The following is a 16,940-nucleotide window of genomic DNA, read 5'->3' as shown; positions in this document are numbered from 1 at the left end:
TCCTCTTTTGTTTTGCAGTTAGGCTGTTCTGAATGCTATGTAAAGAGTTCATGGATGAAGCCTGCAAGAGCAAAACAATTGAGGCAGAGATTATTTGAGTATTCATAAAGTCAGACAGGAAAGGTCTGTCAGTTTCTAGAATACCACTAATTTTTAGGCATGCTCCCTATATATACAGTGATGCCTCACAAGATGAAAGTGTTTTGTGATTTTTTTTGGTGACTTGCAAGACAATTTTTTCTATGGCCGTGCTTTGCAAGACGAATAGGAATGCATTAATTAAATTTCACTGCATTCCTGTGGGAAACTGCGCTTTGCAAGACAAAATTTTTTCAATATGAAATGACTTGCGGAATGAATTATGTTTTTGTCTTGCGAGGCATCATAATGCAGCATAAAATAGCTGCAGAACTACGGTAGAGAGTCTGGTTGGATTTCCTGCCTTCCACTATCCTGGAAATAGGTACTTCCTTGAACATACATGTCTTTTGTGGGTCAACTCAAGTTGAAGATCTTGTACATAGTAAACATAGTATAACCCATTGTCCTCTCTGCAGTGTATTGAAAGTAAAATGCCTGGGCCAGATTTCAAGGAGTAAAGGGGGAAAGTATGCTGTAATTTTATTACTTTATGAACAAGACAAACATTTACTTATGGAAGTTGCATGGGTCATTTTTTTTTGTTTTAATTCATGTTAGAGGAATGTTTGAGAATGAGAACGTTGCTCCTTGTCAAAATTATTTTTTACTCCTCCAGGGACATTATTGTAGAGTCCATGGCATTGATACAGTTCAGGTTTCAGTACTTTGTATAGTAGTGCAGTTCTCAAGGGATTCTCTGCTTTGTAACAGTTGAAGGACTAAACAAATGAACTAATGGATATGAATTCCAAAAAAAATGATTGGTTTTGACAACAAGATTTCTTGCACGTGCTTTTTGGGGGAGGTGATATGTGTCTAACCTTTAAATTTTGGCACTTTGAGAGAATATAAATTGATTTCTCGTAACTAAGACAGTTCAATAGTGAATTACATTAATCATAACTTTCTTTTCCTTAGACAATCCTATCAGCGTGCGGGAGTGGGTGATTGCCTTCGGCAACAGCTGGGGGCACGGCTTGCTTGGAGTTTAACAGCAGGCCAGCCTACATTACCAAATTCTACCTCAAAAGGCATTTCAAGCACTGTTTCACGTAATCTACCAAGGTCAAGACGGGAAGGAGATACAAGTGGTGAGTGTGTTGCGTTTCATTGACTGTTTTCTATCTTTCATCCTGGTTTTTACTTCAGAAGTACTGTTTAAATGGGTACAGTTTCATTTCAGTGGGAATAAATCTAGAAATTTATTTTGATTCAACTTTTGATTTTGGTGCTAATTGATATAATTTCCTAGAAACCCCTGTGTTCCATAACTATGTTAGTAAGTGGGAAAAACATTTTGATTGCTTGCTTCAGTGTATTTTGTTTGCATTCTACAAATAATTTAATAGTACAATCCTGTGTTGTACATTTATGTTGAAGCAAGCCCTACTATGCTTAATGGGATTTACTCCCAGTTAATGGCTAATATCTAATAGTGCATTTCCATACTCAGTGCCAGCAGAATAGGACTTTCTTCCCTTCCTGTTGCAGTCCTCTATGGTGTATATATCTACTACACTGTCTTTCTTAGCTGTATGGAGCTGTATGAAGCAGCCAGAATGGCTGAAAGATGGAGGGGTAATGCTGATTCTGGCAGAAGGAGTGGGATCCAGGGATTACACCATTGTATTTGGGTCAGGAGGTATAGGATTATAACTGAACAACTGTGTACACATTTGCTCAGAGGTAAATTCCACTGTGTTAAGTGAGGCTTTCCTCCAGGCTAGTAAGTAAAGCATTGTATCCTATTACAGTGGTGCCTCACTCGATGAGGATAATTCATTGCGTTGAAATAGCTGTTAAGCGAAATCCTCGTCAAGCGAAACAAAAAAGCCAATTGAAATGCATTGAAAACCGGTTCAATGCGTTCCAGTGGGCTAAATACCTCAGTGTCCAGCGTAGATCCTCTATAGGGATGGCTATTTTCAGTGCTTGTAAAGTGAGGAATCCGTCCTAAATTACAGCGGGTAGCCATTTTGCACAGCGGGCAGCCATTTTAGAGCCACCGATGAGCTGCTTTAAAATCGTTGTCTAGCGAAAAATCGGTTCCCAAAGCAGGGAACTGATCATCGTTAAAAAGCGATTTTTCCCTATTAGAACATCGTTTTGCAATCGCAAAAGCGATTGCAAAACCTTCATCGTCAAGCGGTTTCGTCGTTTAATGAGGTAATTGTTCAGCAAGGCACCACTGTAGTAGGTCCAGGCATTGAGGAGTAAACTAATTGTAAAATGCATTTTGGGGGGAATGTAGGGATTACTGTTGTTACATGCTGTCAAGGCGCCTTTGACTATGGCAACCCGATGAATTAGCAGTCTTCAAAATGTCATGTACTAAGGAATACTCATTACCTAATAATGAGTGAGACTGTTGATTCATGTACCCTAGTGTTTTCAGCCATCAGCTGACAGCACTTGTCTTTCTTTTGCTTGTGGGTGGAAGAACATCTTTGTGAAAGCCAGTTCCTAGCACATGAAGAGTTAGGGATGGATAGCAGGAATGAATCATATGACAATATATCACTTCTAATTTAGACCTTGAGGTTAATAATACTGGTTATATTTCATTCACATTATAGCATAATTAGTTTATGTAAAAGCTGTGCAGCTGTGAACTTGAGGGCCAGGTTTCAAAGACGCATGCATCTATTGTATACACACCCAAAGGAGACTAGGGTATGCATTTCTTGAATAAACGAAGAATACTAAGTGTGTTTTCAAAAGCAAATTACAGTGGTGCCTCAACTTACGAAGGCCCCTACCTACAAACATTTCGACTTACAAATAGCTCCACTCACAAAATTTTGCTTTGACTTGTGAGCGGAGCTTCGACGTAAGAACAGAAAAAACCAGGGGGGGAAGACGGGAAATTCAAACCATTGGTGGCAAAGAGGCTGCTTCTTTGTAGCTCTTTTGCCCCAACTCTTAGGAAAAGGGAGGTTCAGCCTCCCGGGCTTCCAACACTGCCGCGACCGCTGCCAGGGGCCTCCTGGGGTTCCCCACCGCCGTGACCACCACTGCCAGAGGCCTCCCAGGCTTCCCCGCCACAGTCAGACGCCTCCCGGCTTCACCACCGATGCGACCACCGCTGCCAGAGGCTTCCGACGGCGGTGGGGAACCCAGGAGGCCTCAGGCGGCAGCGGGGGGAACACTCGGGAGGCCTCCGATGGCAGCGGTCACGGCATTGGGGAAGGCCGAGAGGTTGAGGAGGCTTCGGACTGGTGAGGTGCTACTTTTTCCTTTTAAAAAAGTTGTTCTGGGTGGGTTTTGGAGGGTAGGTTTGGGCTGTTTTTTTTTTCCCACTCCCACCGTGGGACTTGCTCCAATGTTTATTTTTGGTTTTGTGGGGTTTTTTGCAGTCCCAACGTGGGGCTTGCTCTGTTCATTTTTATTTTTATTTTTATTTGTTGGTATATATTTTTTTGAAATGCTGGAATGGATTAATCCCATTCCCATGCATTTCAATGGAAATGGTGCTTCGACTTACGAGCATTTTGACCTATGAACACCATTCTGTTACAGATTAAGTTCGTAAGTTGAGGCACCACTGTATGATAAATCCTCTCAGAAGAGGAAGTTAAAAGAAAAGGTGAAATTTTACTGGGAGTATATGGGTGTGCTAAATTTTGTTATATATTGTTTATTGGGTTTATAGACCAAGTGACTTAAATTCAAAAACATAAAAATATGCCACACGTTCATTGTGAAAGGAACATTGCAGAAAACATGACATCCTGGCAAGATACAAATGGAAGCAAGTGTAAGGACTACACATGCTCTACTGCTTGTGTATGTGGAAGAATCAGAACCCAATTAGCCCACTGTTTCGTCTCTTTAGTATGATGTTAGATTTAGAAACCTCTTTCAGTGTTCCAAAAATTTATGTTGCAACTATCAGTGAATAGATTGTTCTTGGTACCTGCTGTCTTACTGGACTTTAGAAGAAATAGCTGCCTTGGGTCTTTTGGGGGAGAAAGGTGGGATAGAAATAAATAAACAAAAACTTCAGTGTGGCAGATGCCCTGCTTCAGGAATTGTGGGGTGTGAGTGCCACCTTTTCTCTGACATGTATGTAAAATTGCTCATTTGTAGGTTTTCTTAATGCATTAGACTCATCTCATTGCACTGGTAACAACTAGGTTTTTGTGAGGCTCGTCATGTTGCTAAAAATTAGGAACAATATTGTGCATTAGGAAGAAGATAACATGATTTGTTTCTGTAGGTATTTCAAACAGAGGCACTTTAGCACTAAGTAATTAAGAGCACCAACTGAAAGTGTGTGGTATAAAATTATTCCAATAAATCATAATCCTTTCTTGCATTAATCAAATTGTTGATACGTTTTTCATTTAGAAGGGAAGTTACATCGGATTGTAAATGACCTTATAAAATATTCTTTCTGCATAAGTTTCTAAAGCAGCTGTCTTATATAAAACAATATATCACCCTCCCACATATTTGACAATTGAATGAATTCCTCTATTTGTAGGCATAATCATCCATAAAGCCCAGCTGACATGGTGGTGCCACAGAATTTGGATAAAACCTTGGGCAGCAGTGGCTTACAAATATAGCAAAAAGCCATCTCTGTTTCTTAATTGATTGTGTTTATGTTGTGCCAGTAAAAAACATTTACTGATTATAGCTGGCAGATGTAACAGAAGGAAGTGCTGTATTCTGCCATTATATTATGTAGTTGCTATTAAATAAATTTATATTCTAAATTAAAGATGGTTTATAAAGAAAAACAAATGGGTTTTCTGTTTTTTAAAAATACAGTGGTGCCTCGACTTACAAACTTAATCCATTCCAGAAGAACAGTCGTAACTCAAAATGGTTGTCAAGTCGAAGCAGCATTTCCCATTGAAATGCACTGAAACTCCATTAATTCGTTCCGGCAGAAAATAATAATAATAATTTAAACACCACCACCCCAACACACAAAAGTACACCATACAGCAAGCCCCATCGGAATGCGATGGGGCTGAAAAATGATAAACACACACATACACACCAAGCCCCATCGGAACGTGATGGGGCTGAAAATTTTTTTAAAATTACCCCCCACCCACACACACACAGCCAGACCCATCAGAATGCGATGGGGCTGGAAAAAAAAATTCAAAAAACACTCCTTCACACAGCCAGCCCCATTGAAATGCAATAGCCTGAAACCCCCCACACACACACACAGCCAGCCCCATCGGAACGCAATGGGGCTGAAAAAAATCAACCCCCCCACAGCCAGCCCCATCAGAAAGCGATGGGGCTGAAAAAAAAATCAAAAAAATATCCCCCCCCCCCCACACACAGCCAGCCCCATTGGAACACGATGGGGCTGAAAAGAAAATCAACCTCCACACACACAACCAGCCCCATCGGAATGCAGTGGGGCTGAAAAGAAAAACAACAAACAGACCAAGCCCCATCGGCACGCGATGGGGCTGGAAAAAAACCACACCAAACACACACAAAAAATCACAGCACAGAAACATACTCCTCCAGCCGAAACCCACCCTGCAAAACCCTGTAAATGTACTCACCCAGAAGCAGACTGCAGCACCAGGCAGTCCGAAGCCACTCTGCAAATGCACACACACTAACCGTTCGGGCAAAAGAGCTACAAAGAAACTCTTCAACCAACGGTTAGTCCTGTAATTTGATATTTTTTTTCAACCTTTTTTCAGCCTTTTTCCCCTGCCTCTTTTGTTTGCAACTTGAAGCTCCGGCCGCAAGTTGAAGCAAAGTTTTGCGGCCGGATCTGGTTGTAGCTCAAAATGGTCGTATGTCGGGACAGTTGTAAGTCGAGGCACCACTGTATTGAAAATTTCAATGACTGTAGGGAAATAAATACATGTATCTGATGTTCCTTGATTCTTAAATCCATGCTGGAAAATCGGGACTTGAAGTCAGCTTGATTTTTGTAAATTCCTATGTGAATTCAGAATTCTTTAAGAATGTAAAGTTAATGTATGTTATTGCTGAGAATTTTGTAAATTAAATTTCTCAATATTAAAAAGAATTTATTGTTCCGTATGCATGAGATTTGGGACAGTGTTCAACTGTTTGGAAAAGCAGTTCTGCAATTCTGTATTTATCCCAGTTCATGAAGACAGCATTGGCCCCACCTTAAAATAAAATTAAACACAAAGTTAAGAGAAAAATTCAGGTCTGTGTTTACTACCCTGTTGTGTCTGTCCTTCAAACAAAACCATCAGATAAAGAGCTCTTAGCTTTCTCCTTACTAGGTTTGTAACCTCCAAACTCTGCTTGAGTTAGCTATGCTGACAAAGAATAACAGTACAGTATTTCAATATATAGGCCTTGAGGGCTTGAATTTAAGGAAGGTTCACAGAAGAAAAACTTCCCCTCCTCTCCTTCCGTTCCTGTGGCCCTAGGAATGTTTCTTCAGAGATGCCATGATGCTTATTTGAACAGTGTGAGACAGGGTTGCAGGGGAGGGAGGGAATTACTCCAATTTAGGCAGATCCCCACCTCATACCGAGCAACCATATTGTCCTTGTCCCCCACTCCATCTTGCATCCTTGAGGAGGGCAGCTTAACCATTTGATGAGACTTCTGGAGGAATTTGATGTGTGTGTTTGGAAATACTGCTAAAAGCCTCCTCAAGCGTGGCATAAACCATTTCTTGAACCAGCTACTCAAACCTTTGGAGGAGTTTCTTTCTTGAGATTGTTGGTTGTGGTGGTTTGGGCTGTAATGACAGTTATCTTAGTCAAGCATTCAAGCAGATAGGCTTCACACTGCCTGGTAGTGGCATGTTTACTGATCTCATGTTATGAATAGTGGCTGAATTCTGTAATTGATAAGTATGGTGTCTTTACATAAATGTGGTGGCTGTTTTCATGCAAGTAGCAAGGAATATCTGACGTCCCGGAAGATGCTGCACTTCAAATTCCTGACTAAGTTTTAGACTAGGAGTGGGCAGCGTGTGTCTTCCAGGTGCCTAGATGTAGCAATCTCACACCCCCTGTTTTTCCCCACTCCCTTTGTGATAGTCCTCTTGTGCCCTTTGTAGCCAGGAGGAGTTTTCCATGTTTTACAGGGTTCCCATGCCCTCCATTAAAAAAAAGTGTGTGTGTCTGTAGAAAGCAAGCAAGCAAGCTGAGTGGGTTCAGTAGAAAACACTTTTGTAAAAAAGATTGGGGGTGAGATGGGCCTCACAAATACATGTGGCTTTGTGAAGTCCAGGGATGGGAGTGGGTGGCCTCTGGAGATTGCCCACTTCTGTTTTAGACCCTAATACAGTGTTGCCTCGCAAGATGAATGTCTCGTGGGATGAAAAACCCGCAAGATGATTGGTTTTGGCTATGGGGTTGATAACTCGCAAGACGGTGCTACTCGTGGAATGAATTAAATTTGTCTTGCGAGGCACCACTGTAGTTAAATATTTTATCGTTAGTTGTGCTGCAATTTACTAGACTGTGGCCTTTGTACATTTGCCTTGGAGTGACCATCACATGGTTAGGTCTATGTTAAAATGGCAAACACGTTTGTTAGATACCTGGCTGGTGATTGGATCCATTTCTCTCTTTTCAGGCTCTGTTGAAATAACTGAGGCTTATCTTGTGAGAGATATTTTATATGTCTTCCAGGGGATAGATGGCAAAACTATTAAAATGGTCAATTCAGAAAACTGTTACAAAATAGATGGAAAGGTACTGTACAATTATATTTATACTTATTTTGTGAAGATTGGCAATATAGAGCAAGAGAGGCTGTATTTACTATGTGTAGCCTTTTTTTTTACTTTTAGCCTGTGGTTTTTGTAAAGACTCCTTTTGATTAAGTTCTCACTTAAATTTAATTTTTAAAAAACATGTATCCCTTTTCTGCTATTGTTATCATCTGAGGTGGTTAGACAATAAAAATAAAACAACATTTACAGTTTATACACCAGCCTTCTCCAGCCTGACGTCCTCCAGGTGATTTTAGACCACAACCCTGTCATTCTTGATTATTATCCATGATTGATGGGACTGATAAGAGTTGCAATCCAAAATATTTGTAGGGTGCCAGACTAAGGCAGTATGATATAGACATTTAAATATCAAAAGAGGCTGTAAAGTCCAGGGGTGGAAGTAGTATCAAAAGCAATTTTATGAGCAACATCCTGAACTCCAACAGAAAATCCCTGGAAAATTAAGTAACATTACCCATCAAGAGCTTAAGTGAATTACTTTGGAATCTTAGGTACAGATCCTCTTGGGAGAAGATTCCATGGTTGGTCAGCAGCCACAGCACGGTTTTGCCCTATATCTGCTCACTCAAAGTATCCAGGAAGAGGGATCTTTAGAAAAGCCTCCAGTGATAAATCTTAGGTGTTGAGTCATTCCTGTGGGTGTTCTTGATTCTTTGGATAATTTGACTGGCTGCAGGCCATTTGTTAAAAGACGAATACAACATGCCCCAAACATCTGCAGAGGACAAGATGCAGATAAAGCAGGAGTGGACAAAATAATAGTACTGGGGCTGCATGTAGTCCCCATGGGTTGCACATTTCCAGCCCCCCCCCCCTTTCTGTGAGAGCCTCCTATTTTTCTAATACACATCATGGTCCTAGGCGGGCCAGTTGAAGGCTGCTTCCTGCAGAATGATTTTGTAAGTCATGGATGTTCCCTCAAAAGCTAACAGGGTGGGATCGGGGAAAGCTATGGTGAAACACTTGAGTGGTTTCTGGTGAATGTGCTTCCTGGGAATAACAACAAAAAGAAAAAAAATAGTTCAAAGCATAATACCAACTTTTCACAGAGCGTGGCAAAGTTCCTTTTTTGGAGTGCAGCTCTGAGAATGTCCAGCCAGTTTGATCGCTGGTTGTACTGCCAGGGGGAATTCTGGGAATTACAGCCCAAAAGGGAACTTTGACAACTCTGGTGTGCTAATTATTGGACCCAGTTCTCATAGGTGTCAAAGAAATCCATCTGGACAGGTGAGTAGGCTGGCAGAGGAAGGATGCATTGCTTTGCACTTGCTCTGACAGCATCAGACATAGAGATGCAAAAGACAGATGGAAAATCCACTCTACTGTTCATGCACCATATGTCTCAGGTAACATCTTATTTGGTTGAATACAGTTGACCCCCCATCTGCCTTTTTTTTTGGAAATAACTTATTAAGAGTTCCTGGATGCATAGAATGTAATATGCAAGACTACAGATTTATATACAAAGAGTATGTTAGTAGGGTAAATACCATGTGTGAACGTAGGAAGAAAGACTTCCTGTCTTTATTTGACCCCTACCCCACTATTTTGTGCTCTTGTATATGCAAACTTGTCCTCTTACTAGTACTGTATAATCCATGTGTCAAATAGGTCTCCTACAGAACTACCACAGTACTTTCATTTTCATTTTTGTTTTGTTCGTATTTTACGGATTGAAACAGACTTGCGCAGCTCCCTCCTGGAACAATGCTTGAGTTCTGTTCTTTCTATGGAATTATATAGCCCATAATTAACATCTTGCCAGATCCAAAGAGATAAGAGAACTTATAGAAAAACTTGCTTTTGGAGACTTGATTTATGGTAAAGGTTTTAATCAATAACAGTTACCACAACGCACTCAATATTTGTCCTTCATTGTTTTAGGTGGGCCTTTCCAAGTCGCTCCGAGATACTACTAGTCGGCTTGCCGAGTTGGGTTGGCTGCATAATAAAATAAGGAAGTATACTGACCAAAGGAGCATGGATCGTGCATTTGGATTAGTAGGTCAGGTATGTGGGTAAAACTGAGAAGGCTTTGAGACCCCTTAATTTTCAGCTTGATAGGTTATACTACCAGTATGCCATGTCTGTTGTTATGGAACAGGAAAACTGCTGTTTTACTGACCGGAAATATAAAGAGTTTGTTTTCGTTTGATTTTCTGAGCCATTTCTCTCTTCCTACTTCATCAATTTAAAAGATAAAGACAGTTACATCCATACTATTATGGTATGCTGGGGCCCATGTGTAATAAAGCTCAAATTTTTAATTCATGTTGTAAAATTGTATGAATGCACTGCACTTGATGTGGACGTTATTAGCCTCTAGAGAAAAGCTCTCTTCTGGTGAAGAGACTTTGCGTGACTCATGGAAAATGATGCCAGGCTGCTTGCTCGACCCTTGTCATGTTCTTCTAAGCCCTTCTCTTTGATACCCAGAGAGCAATCATTGTGTATTTACCAATGTGAGCCTGTCAAGAAGGTTGGCAGTGAAACACAGAGGCTCCTGAATGCCTGACAGATTAAAATGGGAGGTGTTTTCTTCTGCCTAATTCCTCCTAAATTTATATAAAACCACTACCCCAAGGTTATACATGAGAAAAAAAATCTAATTCTATGTGATTGCTGTGTATTGTCAACCCTCAAAAAGGTTTTCCACAAATGATTGTGTTGTCTTATGTCACGTGGATTTTCAGAGAGACTTGATTCTTTAACTTTGCATCCTTTGTTTTTAAAATTCTTTGCTGTTTACCTTGATCACTGCTTTCTTTGCTCCTCTTGTGGGTGGCAGATATTCTAGGTGGTGCTGAACGCAGTATTCTGAGCCTTGTTCGTATGCAGCATGTATAGTCTCAGCCTATTGTAGAAATGTTAACTGTAGAATTTTTCAGTGTAGAAAAGAGAGATGTAAATCTCTGGTGCTGTGGCTTTCCTTTGCTTCTATGGTAACATTGTGAAGTGGAATTTACTGCTGGATCTTGCAGCAGTACAGTGGAAAGGAGAAATGTCAAGGAGAGCTATTTCTGCATTTTGCTACCACTCCTTTATAATGCATGAACTACCTCCTCTTTCCTTCCCTAGTTTTCCAAGATTGTGGTTTGGTGTTGGATTTAAATAATAAAATGGAAGTTGCAATGTTTTCTGGGCCTTCTGACTGTTGTGACTTTTTAATGTAGTCATCAATATGCAGTATAGCTATTTTAAAGCATGAGCAGCAGTTTTGAGGGATTCAGAACATTTCTTTATATCCAGCATTGCAGTTTATGTGCCAGATTTCTAGCTAAATGTACGTTTTGTAATGCATGAAAGTAAAAACCCTTCATGGCTCTTTGAAATGTGACTGATGCACATAGACATCATGGTTTCCTGTTTTTGTTTTATAGAGTTTTTGTGCTGCCTTAAATCAGGAACTCAAAGAATATTACAGATTATTATCTGTTTTACACTCACAGGTAAATGTTTTAGTTCCTTATTTCATTCCACTGCATTAAAACAATATGATAGTTGGTATCTGTTAAGAGAAATAATCACCTGTCTTTAGTAGATGCAGATTACCCTAGGAATGCAAATAGCATGATTTTACCACTTTCCACATACTCCCTTTTCAGGCTATGAATGTACCACAGATTATTCAGTTAATTATACATAAACAAATGCACTAGTGAAACATGAATTAGTATATTTTGCCAATTATTTTCAAGTTTGCTGTACAATACCTTCCTAATAGTTAATTGAGAGCAAATGCATACAGAATTGAGTTAAAAGACACTTCATTTGCAGATACACTGCAAGAGTTAATCTTACTAGAGATAAGATTTCTTTCTGTGTACTTTTCTGGTTCATTTAAAAAATGTAGTACTTGCAGTTGCTATTTGTTGTTCATATTCTTTCCTGAATAGAATTCTTTGAAAACTTATTCTACACATTTTTAAATGTAAAACTGTTTTGGGCACAAGAAAAGCAAAGAATGTATTACGGAAAATGTAGGACTGTGTTAAATATACCACTTTTCACTTCTTAATCTTCTCAGTTGCAGGTAGAAGACGATCAAGGTGTAAATTTGGGGATTGAAAGCAGTTTAACTCTTCGTCGCCTTTTAGTCTGGACATATGATCCTAAGATACGATTGAAAACACTTGCTGCACTTGTTGATCACTGTCAAGGTCTGTTAGTAGATGATTTAAAACTGCATTGAAAACAAAAGTGAATGTTAATACAGTGGTGCCTCACTTAACGATTTTAATTGGTTCAAAAAAATCACTATGTGAAAACATTGTTAAGCAAAACACCATTTCCCATAGAGATGCATTGAAAACCAGATAATCCATTCCAATTGGAACAGATTACCATCCTTAAGCGAAAATCGCCATAGGAAAAAATGTTAAGCGAAACGTGGTTCCTCCATTGAAATGTAGTGAAGCCTATTTCAATGGGGGGAAAAAATTCACAAAAAATTCAAAAAGACTCAGAACAAAGCCAAATTAAGTTAACGAAGGTTTTATTAGGTGCACTAACGATTCCAAGCATTTTAAACATTTTAAAATTTTTTAGAATATTTAAAAAATAGCAAAATCGGGGCTGTCAAAAAAAATGTTAAGCGAAACAAGGGGACCTAAAACCAAAAACGTTAAGCAAAGCATGGTCCAAAAATCGTTAAGTGAAAATCACCCATAGGGAAAATCGTTAAATGAAGCGCAAGATCACTCCGAAAAAATCATTAAGCGAATTTTTCGTTATACGAGGCAATCGTTAAGCAAGGCACCACTGTATTGTACTTATAATACATGAGGGTCCCACTAGGTTATTTACCATATACTAACCTTGAGAGCCCTATTAGGGTAACTGTAAATCAGTTCCAACTTGACAGCATATGACAACAGTTGTTCAGTTGGTCCAGAAAATAAAACCACAATTTGATGATACCAAGGACAATTTACCTGCAGTTGCCAAAGAATATAAAGAGAGCTGAATTATCCTTCAGTGTATCTTTTAACTTTGCTACAGATTGTAACCCAAATAGTCTGGCTGTGCATTGTGGTTGCTCATATAGTCAATTCTGACATTTCCTGGGTTGGAAACTTTCAAGGACTCCCTTCCACAGCTGTTCCCACTAACAGATAAAGTTAGAAAAGACTGAAACATTAGTTCACCCTTGGTTTTACTTGTAGGGAAAAAAAATCAATTTCCTCTTCTTTTCTAATTATACATATATCTTATTATATTAATATATTCTTGTCCTTAAACTTCTCTGCTTTAAAGATCAGTGTAACAGCGCTCCTTTCAGAGAAATCGTTGACCAGAGGAGCGCCTCACCTGCTATTTATTTATTTATCTATTCAAAACAGTTTTATCCCACCTTTCTCATTAAAAAGAACCCAAGGCAGCTTACATCATTAAAAAACAATATGTAGAAACTAAAAAAGTAGATATACAAATATTTAAAAAGGATTAAACAAGTATTACATTAAAAATGGTAATAAAGTCAACACTAAAACACATTTAAAACAACAGAACACAACAATCCATTTAAAAACCCCTCTCAGACTACCAGTGATTAAGAGAAAGCCTGACTGAAGATAAAGGACTTTGACTGCTTGTGGAAGGACAGCCTAGTTTCTTGTGGGAGGGAGTTCCAGAGTCTGTGGCATTGACGGAAAAGGCCCTCTCCCATGTCCCCACCAAGTGAATCTGTGAGGGTGGCGGAACATAGAGAAAGGCCTCCCCTGCTTATTTTAAAGCCCGGGCAGGCTCATAGAAGGAGATGCCTTTTTTTAGATATCTTGGGTCCAAGCTATTTAGGGCTTTATAGGTTAAAACTATCACTTTGAATTGTGCCCAGAAATGGATTGGCAGCCACTGGAGCTTCTGTAATGGGGTGTCCTTGGCAGCTGTAATTGGATCTTCCGAACACTTTCCAAAGGTAGTCCCATGTAGAGTGTGTTACGGTAATCCAGTTGAGGTGTAACTAGGGCATATGTCACTGTGGTTACATCAGCCCTCTCCAGAAGCAGGCACAGCTGGTACTCTAGCTTTAACTGTGCCAAGGCACTCCTGGCCACTGCCGCAACCTGGACATCCAGGCTCAGAGATAAATCCAGGAGCACGCTGCGCACAACCCAGGCTGCTGCATACAGGCACAGTAATTGCTTTCCAATGAAAAGGATGGTCAAAGCAAAAATAATTTGTCTGCTTCCTCTGGGGAAGGGAACAGATAAGAAATGAAGGGAAGCAAAACTTTAAGCTAAAATGCTTGACATGATAACAGCAGGATGGTAACTTTCGATGCTTTCCTGAGCACGAACTTGTCTCTCTGTGTACAATGTGTCCACAAGATTGTGAGAAGGCACCTCAAGTAACCAAAATGTTTCCAGGCACCTATCATCACATCTTATTAAGCAAGGGTAAGTCCAGGGTAGGCTTGCAGGTCAAACTTTCCCTAACTTTCCTTGACAGTGCAACCTCTTGATCCTCTTTCTTGAGCTTGTTAGAATTTGCAACCTATAAAGGTAATCCTGTTGTTGAGTTGACATGATTTGAGTCTAAATGACTCCTGTAATTTCCTGTTCTGCAAAAAAAAAATTGTTATCTTTTAATAAACACTTTGTAATATAAACTTAAAAATTCTTATGTTGGGCTGTTTTAATACTCTCTGTCACTCCAGGTATCCAAAAGAATTGGTTCCTGCCAGAGTAAAATACACCTATATTTTTACAATATAGTGGCCATATTAGGAAGTAGAGAGTCCAGCTTGTCAAGTCAGCAGTTGTAGCTCTTTGTCGGGGCGATAGCCAGTAGGTGCCTCACTACTGTTTCTTTCCCTTGACAAAATCTTCTGGGGAAGGGAATACAGTGTACAATCTTGTAGCTAGCTCCTGATCACAACTGAAAGGCTGAGGAGTGCTTCATGTCCACTACTGTCCCTAGGAATAAGTTGCCACGAGGATATCAAAATCATTTCGATTTCCAACAAATTAACAATACCTCATCCCATCCCAATTCTGCAAAGACCAGTCAACTGCTTTGGAATGAAATTGGTTTTTGATGAGAAATGTGAAAACTGTGGGCCACATGTGGCCTTCCTAAGGCTACTGCTCGGACTTTTGTGGAGCTTTCCCAATTGACCACCCCTAGGTGTTGAGAAAAGAAAATGTTAGATGTTGAATATGTGTCGTTTTTGGCTTTGATTCCTCCCCACACACACACACCATTTTTGACCGTTTCTGAGCTTGATGCATCCTTTGTGCACTTTGGGGGGCAGAAATTTGGCTTTTGTGTCCACCAAAGCTGCCCATCCAGGTTGCCTATTTCAAGCTTAGCAAAACTGCAGATATAGCACTTGCTTTTTAAGTTGGTGAAACAGAATGTGTGTTGAAATTCTTCATCTGATATATTTATTCAGGAAGAAAAGGTGGTGAACTTGCATCAGCTGTTCATGCTTACAGTAAAACAGGTGACCCTTACATGAGATCCTTGGTGCAGCATATACTTGGCCTTGTGTCCCATCCTATCTTGAATTTTCTCTATCGTTGGATTTATGATGGTGAACTGGAAGATACATACCATGAAGTAAGTTATATAAATGGGTTATTTCCACTTTCCATTTTCTATTTTGGATTAATTAAATGAGGGATTTTCCCCCTAAGCATTTGCAGATTTGACTGTGTGCTGTAGACAGTAATATACAATTAAGAGGCGTCTACGCTAGGAAGAGGCTTCCATTTCTATTGAGAACAGAATTTGTGTGTGTATAATTTTTATACCTTTTAGTGAAAACTCAAAGAAGGTTCTGCTTGAATTAATACAGTACATAGACCATGTCCCCTATAATAAGCGTGTCATTTAGTGCATTTGCAAAAGAGAAAAAAGAGAGGGGCAAATGCAGATGTGTGGCCCTTCCCATTATGACAGTTATCCTCTAGGATTCTGATTGCCTTTGTAAACAAGCTCGTAATTTCTTCATAAGAAAATGGTTGGTTGACAGGCCTTGGCATTTGTTCACCAATTAGTTTGTGTCATGGTTTCCCATTTTTCCTGCAGTTTTTTTTCCCTCTGTTGGGTATAATAACAAAACTTAAAGAACCTTGAATGGTTAAAGTGAATTTTTTAAAAATCATCTTGCAATTTATGTTCTCACCTTGATTTCCTTCATCCTTCACAATACCTCTTTTTCTTGGGATGAATTCTTCTCATTCTCTGTTATTTTCTACCAGATGTTTTCTAAATATGGAATGGCACTTTACTTTGTTCTGACTGTATAATGAGAACCTTTATAACTTCCAACAATGATTGAATTGCCTGATAGATTCAAACATTATATTTTTCTCATTAATACTGCAATTAAGGCTGTCTGTCAGTTACTAAGGGAAACTGTTATAATAAATGTTATGAATTGTTTTGAAGTTTTAAAAATATCCGTGAATTAATACTATACTCCAGTGATGTTGATGTGTTTTTTAGAACTTTGCCTCTAGTTTTAGAGTCTGTTCAGAGCCGACTAGCCCATACTCTTTCCCCGTGCCTCTCTTCATGGTATGCAGATGAGGACCTGGTCTCAGGCTTGCATGTGCCTTTGGCTACACATAAAAGAACTGGGAGGCACAACACCTATTTAAAGGTGGGATATACTGTTATCCAAGCTCTCTGTTCAAACGAAATTCTGGTTCATGCAATCACGTGGATTTTAGAAGAAACAACATATCTCCTAGTACAGAGGTTATAGTCTCTGTAGTGAAAAGTGGGGAGTAAGGGAGGAAGCATATTGCCATGTGACCGATTCCCATTCCCACTGGGTTTAATCCATAAATGAAGTCCTATTGATTCTATTGGCTCTACTCTTCACTACGATGACATCTGTTTCCAGCCTCCGTGTTCCGATGTTCAAAGAGACTTTGAAAAAGCCTACATTCCTTTTTGTTCCAAGTAGCTTATCTTTCCTAAACAGAGTTTTTATAGCAGCATACACTGGCTGGAATCCTATTATGTGTTTACTCCAATGTAACTCAGTCAGCTTAACTCTCAGGTCAAATCGCTGGAAGTTAGGAAATTAGCACTGACATTTTTTGTTGCATCAAAAATCACATGA

The 16,940-nt window shown here is 39.5% G+C and overlaps 1 protein-coding gene across 2 annotated transcripts in view; it reads left to right on the top strand.

Moving 5' to 3' along the window:
* TUBGCP3 (tubulin gamma complex component 3) overlaps nt 1-16,940 on the top strand; it is a 62,147-nt gene that overhangs the window by 24,808 nt on the left and 20,399 nt on the right. The window contains exons 6-11 of one of the 2 annotated variants that reach the window (XM_020794317.3): nt 1,060-1,232; nt 7,699-7,817; nt 9,746-9,871; nt 11,242-11,310; nt 11,889-12,021; nt 15,258-15,424. In XM_020794317.3, coding sequence (XP_020649976.3) covers nt 1,060-1,232; nt 7,699-7,817; nt 9,746-9,871; nt 11,242-11,310; nt 11,889-12,021; nt 15,258-15,424 — 787 coding nt within the window. The remainder of the gene's footprint in view (nt 1-1,059; nt 1,233-7,698; nt 7,818-9,745; nt 9,872-11,241; nt 11,311-11,888; nt 12,022-15,257; nt 15,425-16,940) is intronic. The other variant, XM_020794318.3, reaches the window with a different exon arrangement.

The sequence above is a fragment of the Pogona vitticeps genome, chromosome 3 (assembly GCF_051106095.1).
Source record: "Pogona vitticeps strain Pit_001003342236 chromosome 3, PviZW2.1, whole genome shotgun sequence".
Lineage (NCBI taxonomy): Eukaryota > Metazoa > Chordata > Lepidosauria > Squamata > Agamidae > Pogona > Pogona vitticeps.
The sequence above is the reverse complement of the archived record's forward strand: the minus strand, read 5'-3'. Positions and strand labels throughout refer to the sequence as shown.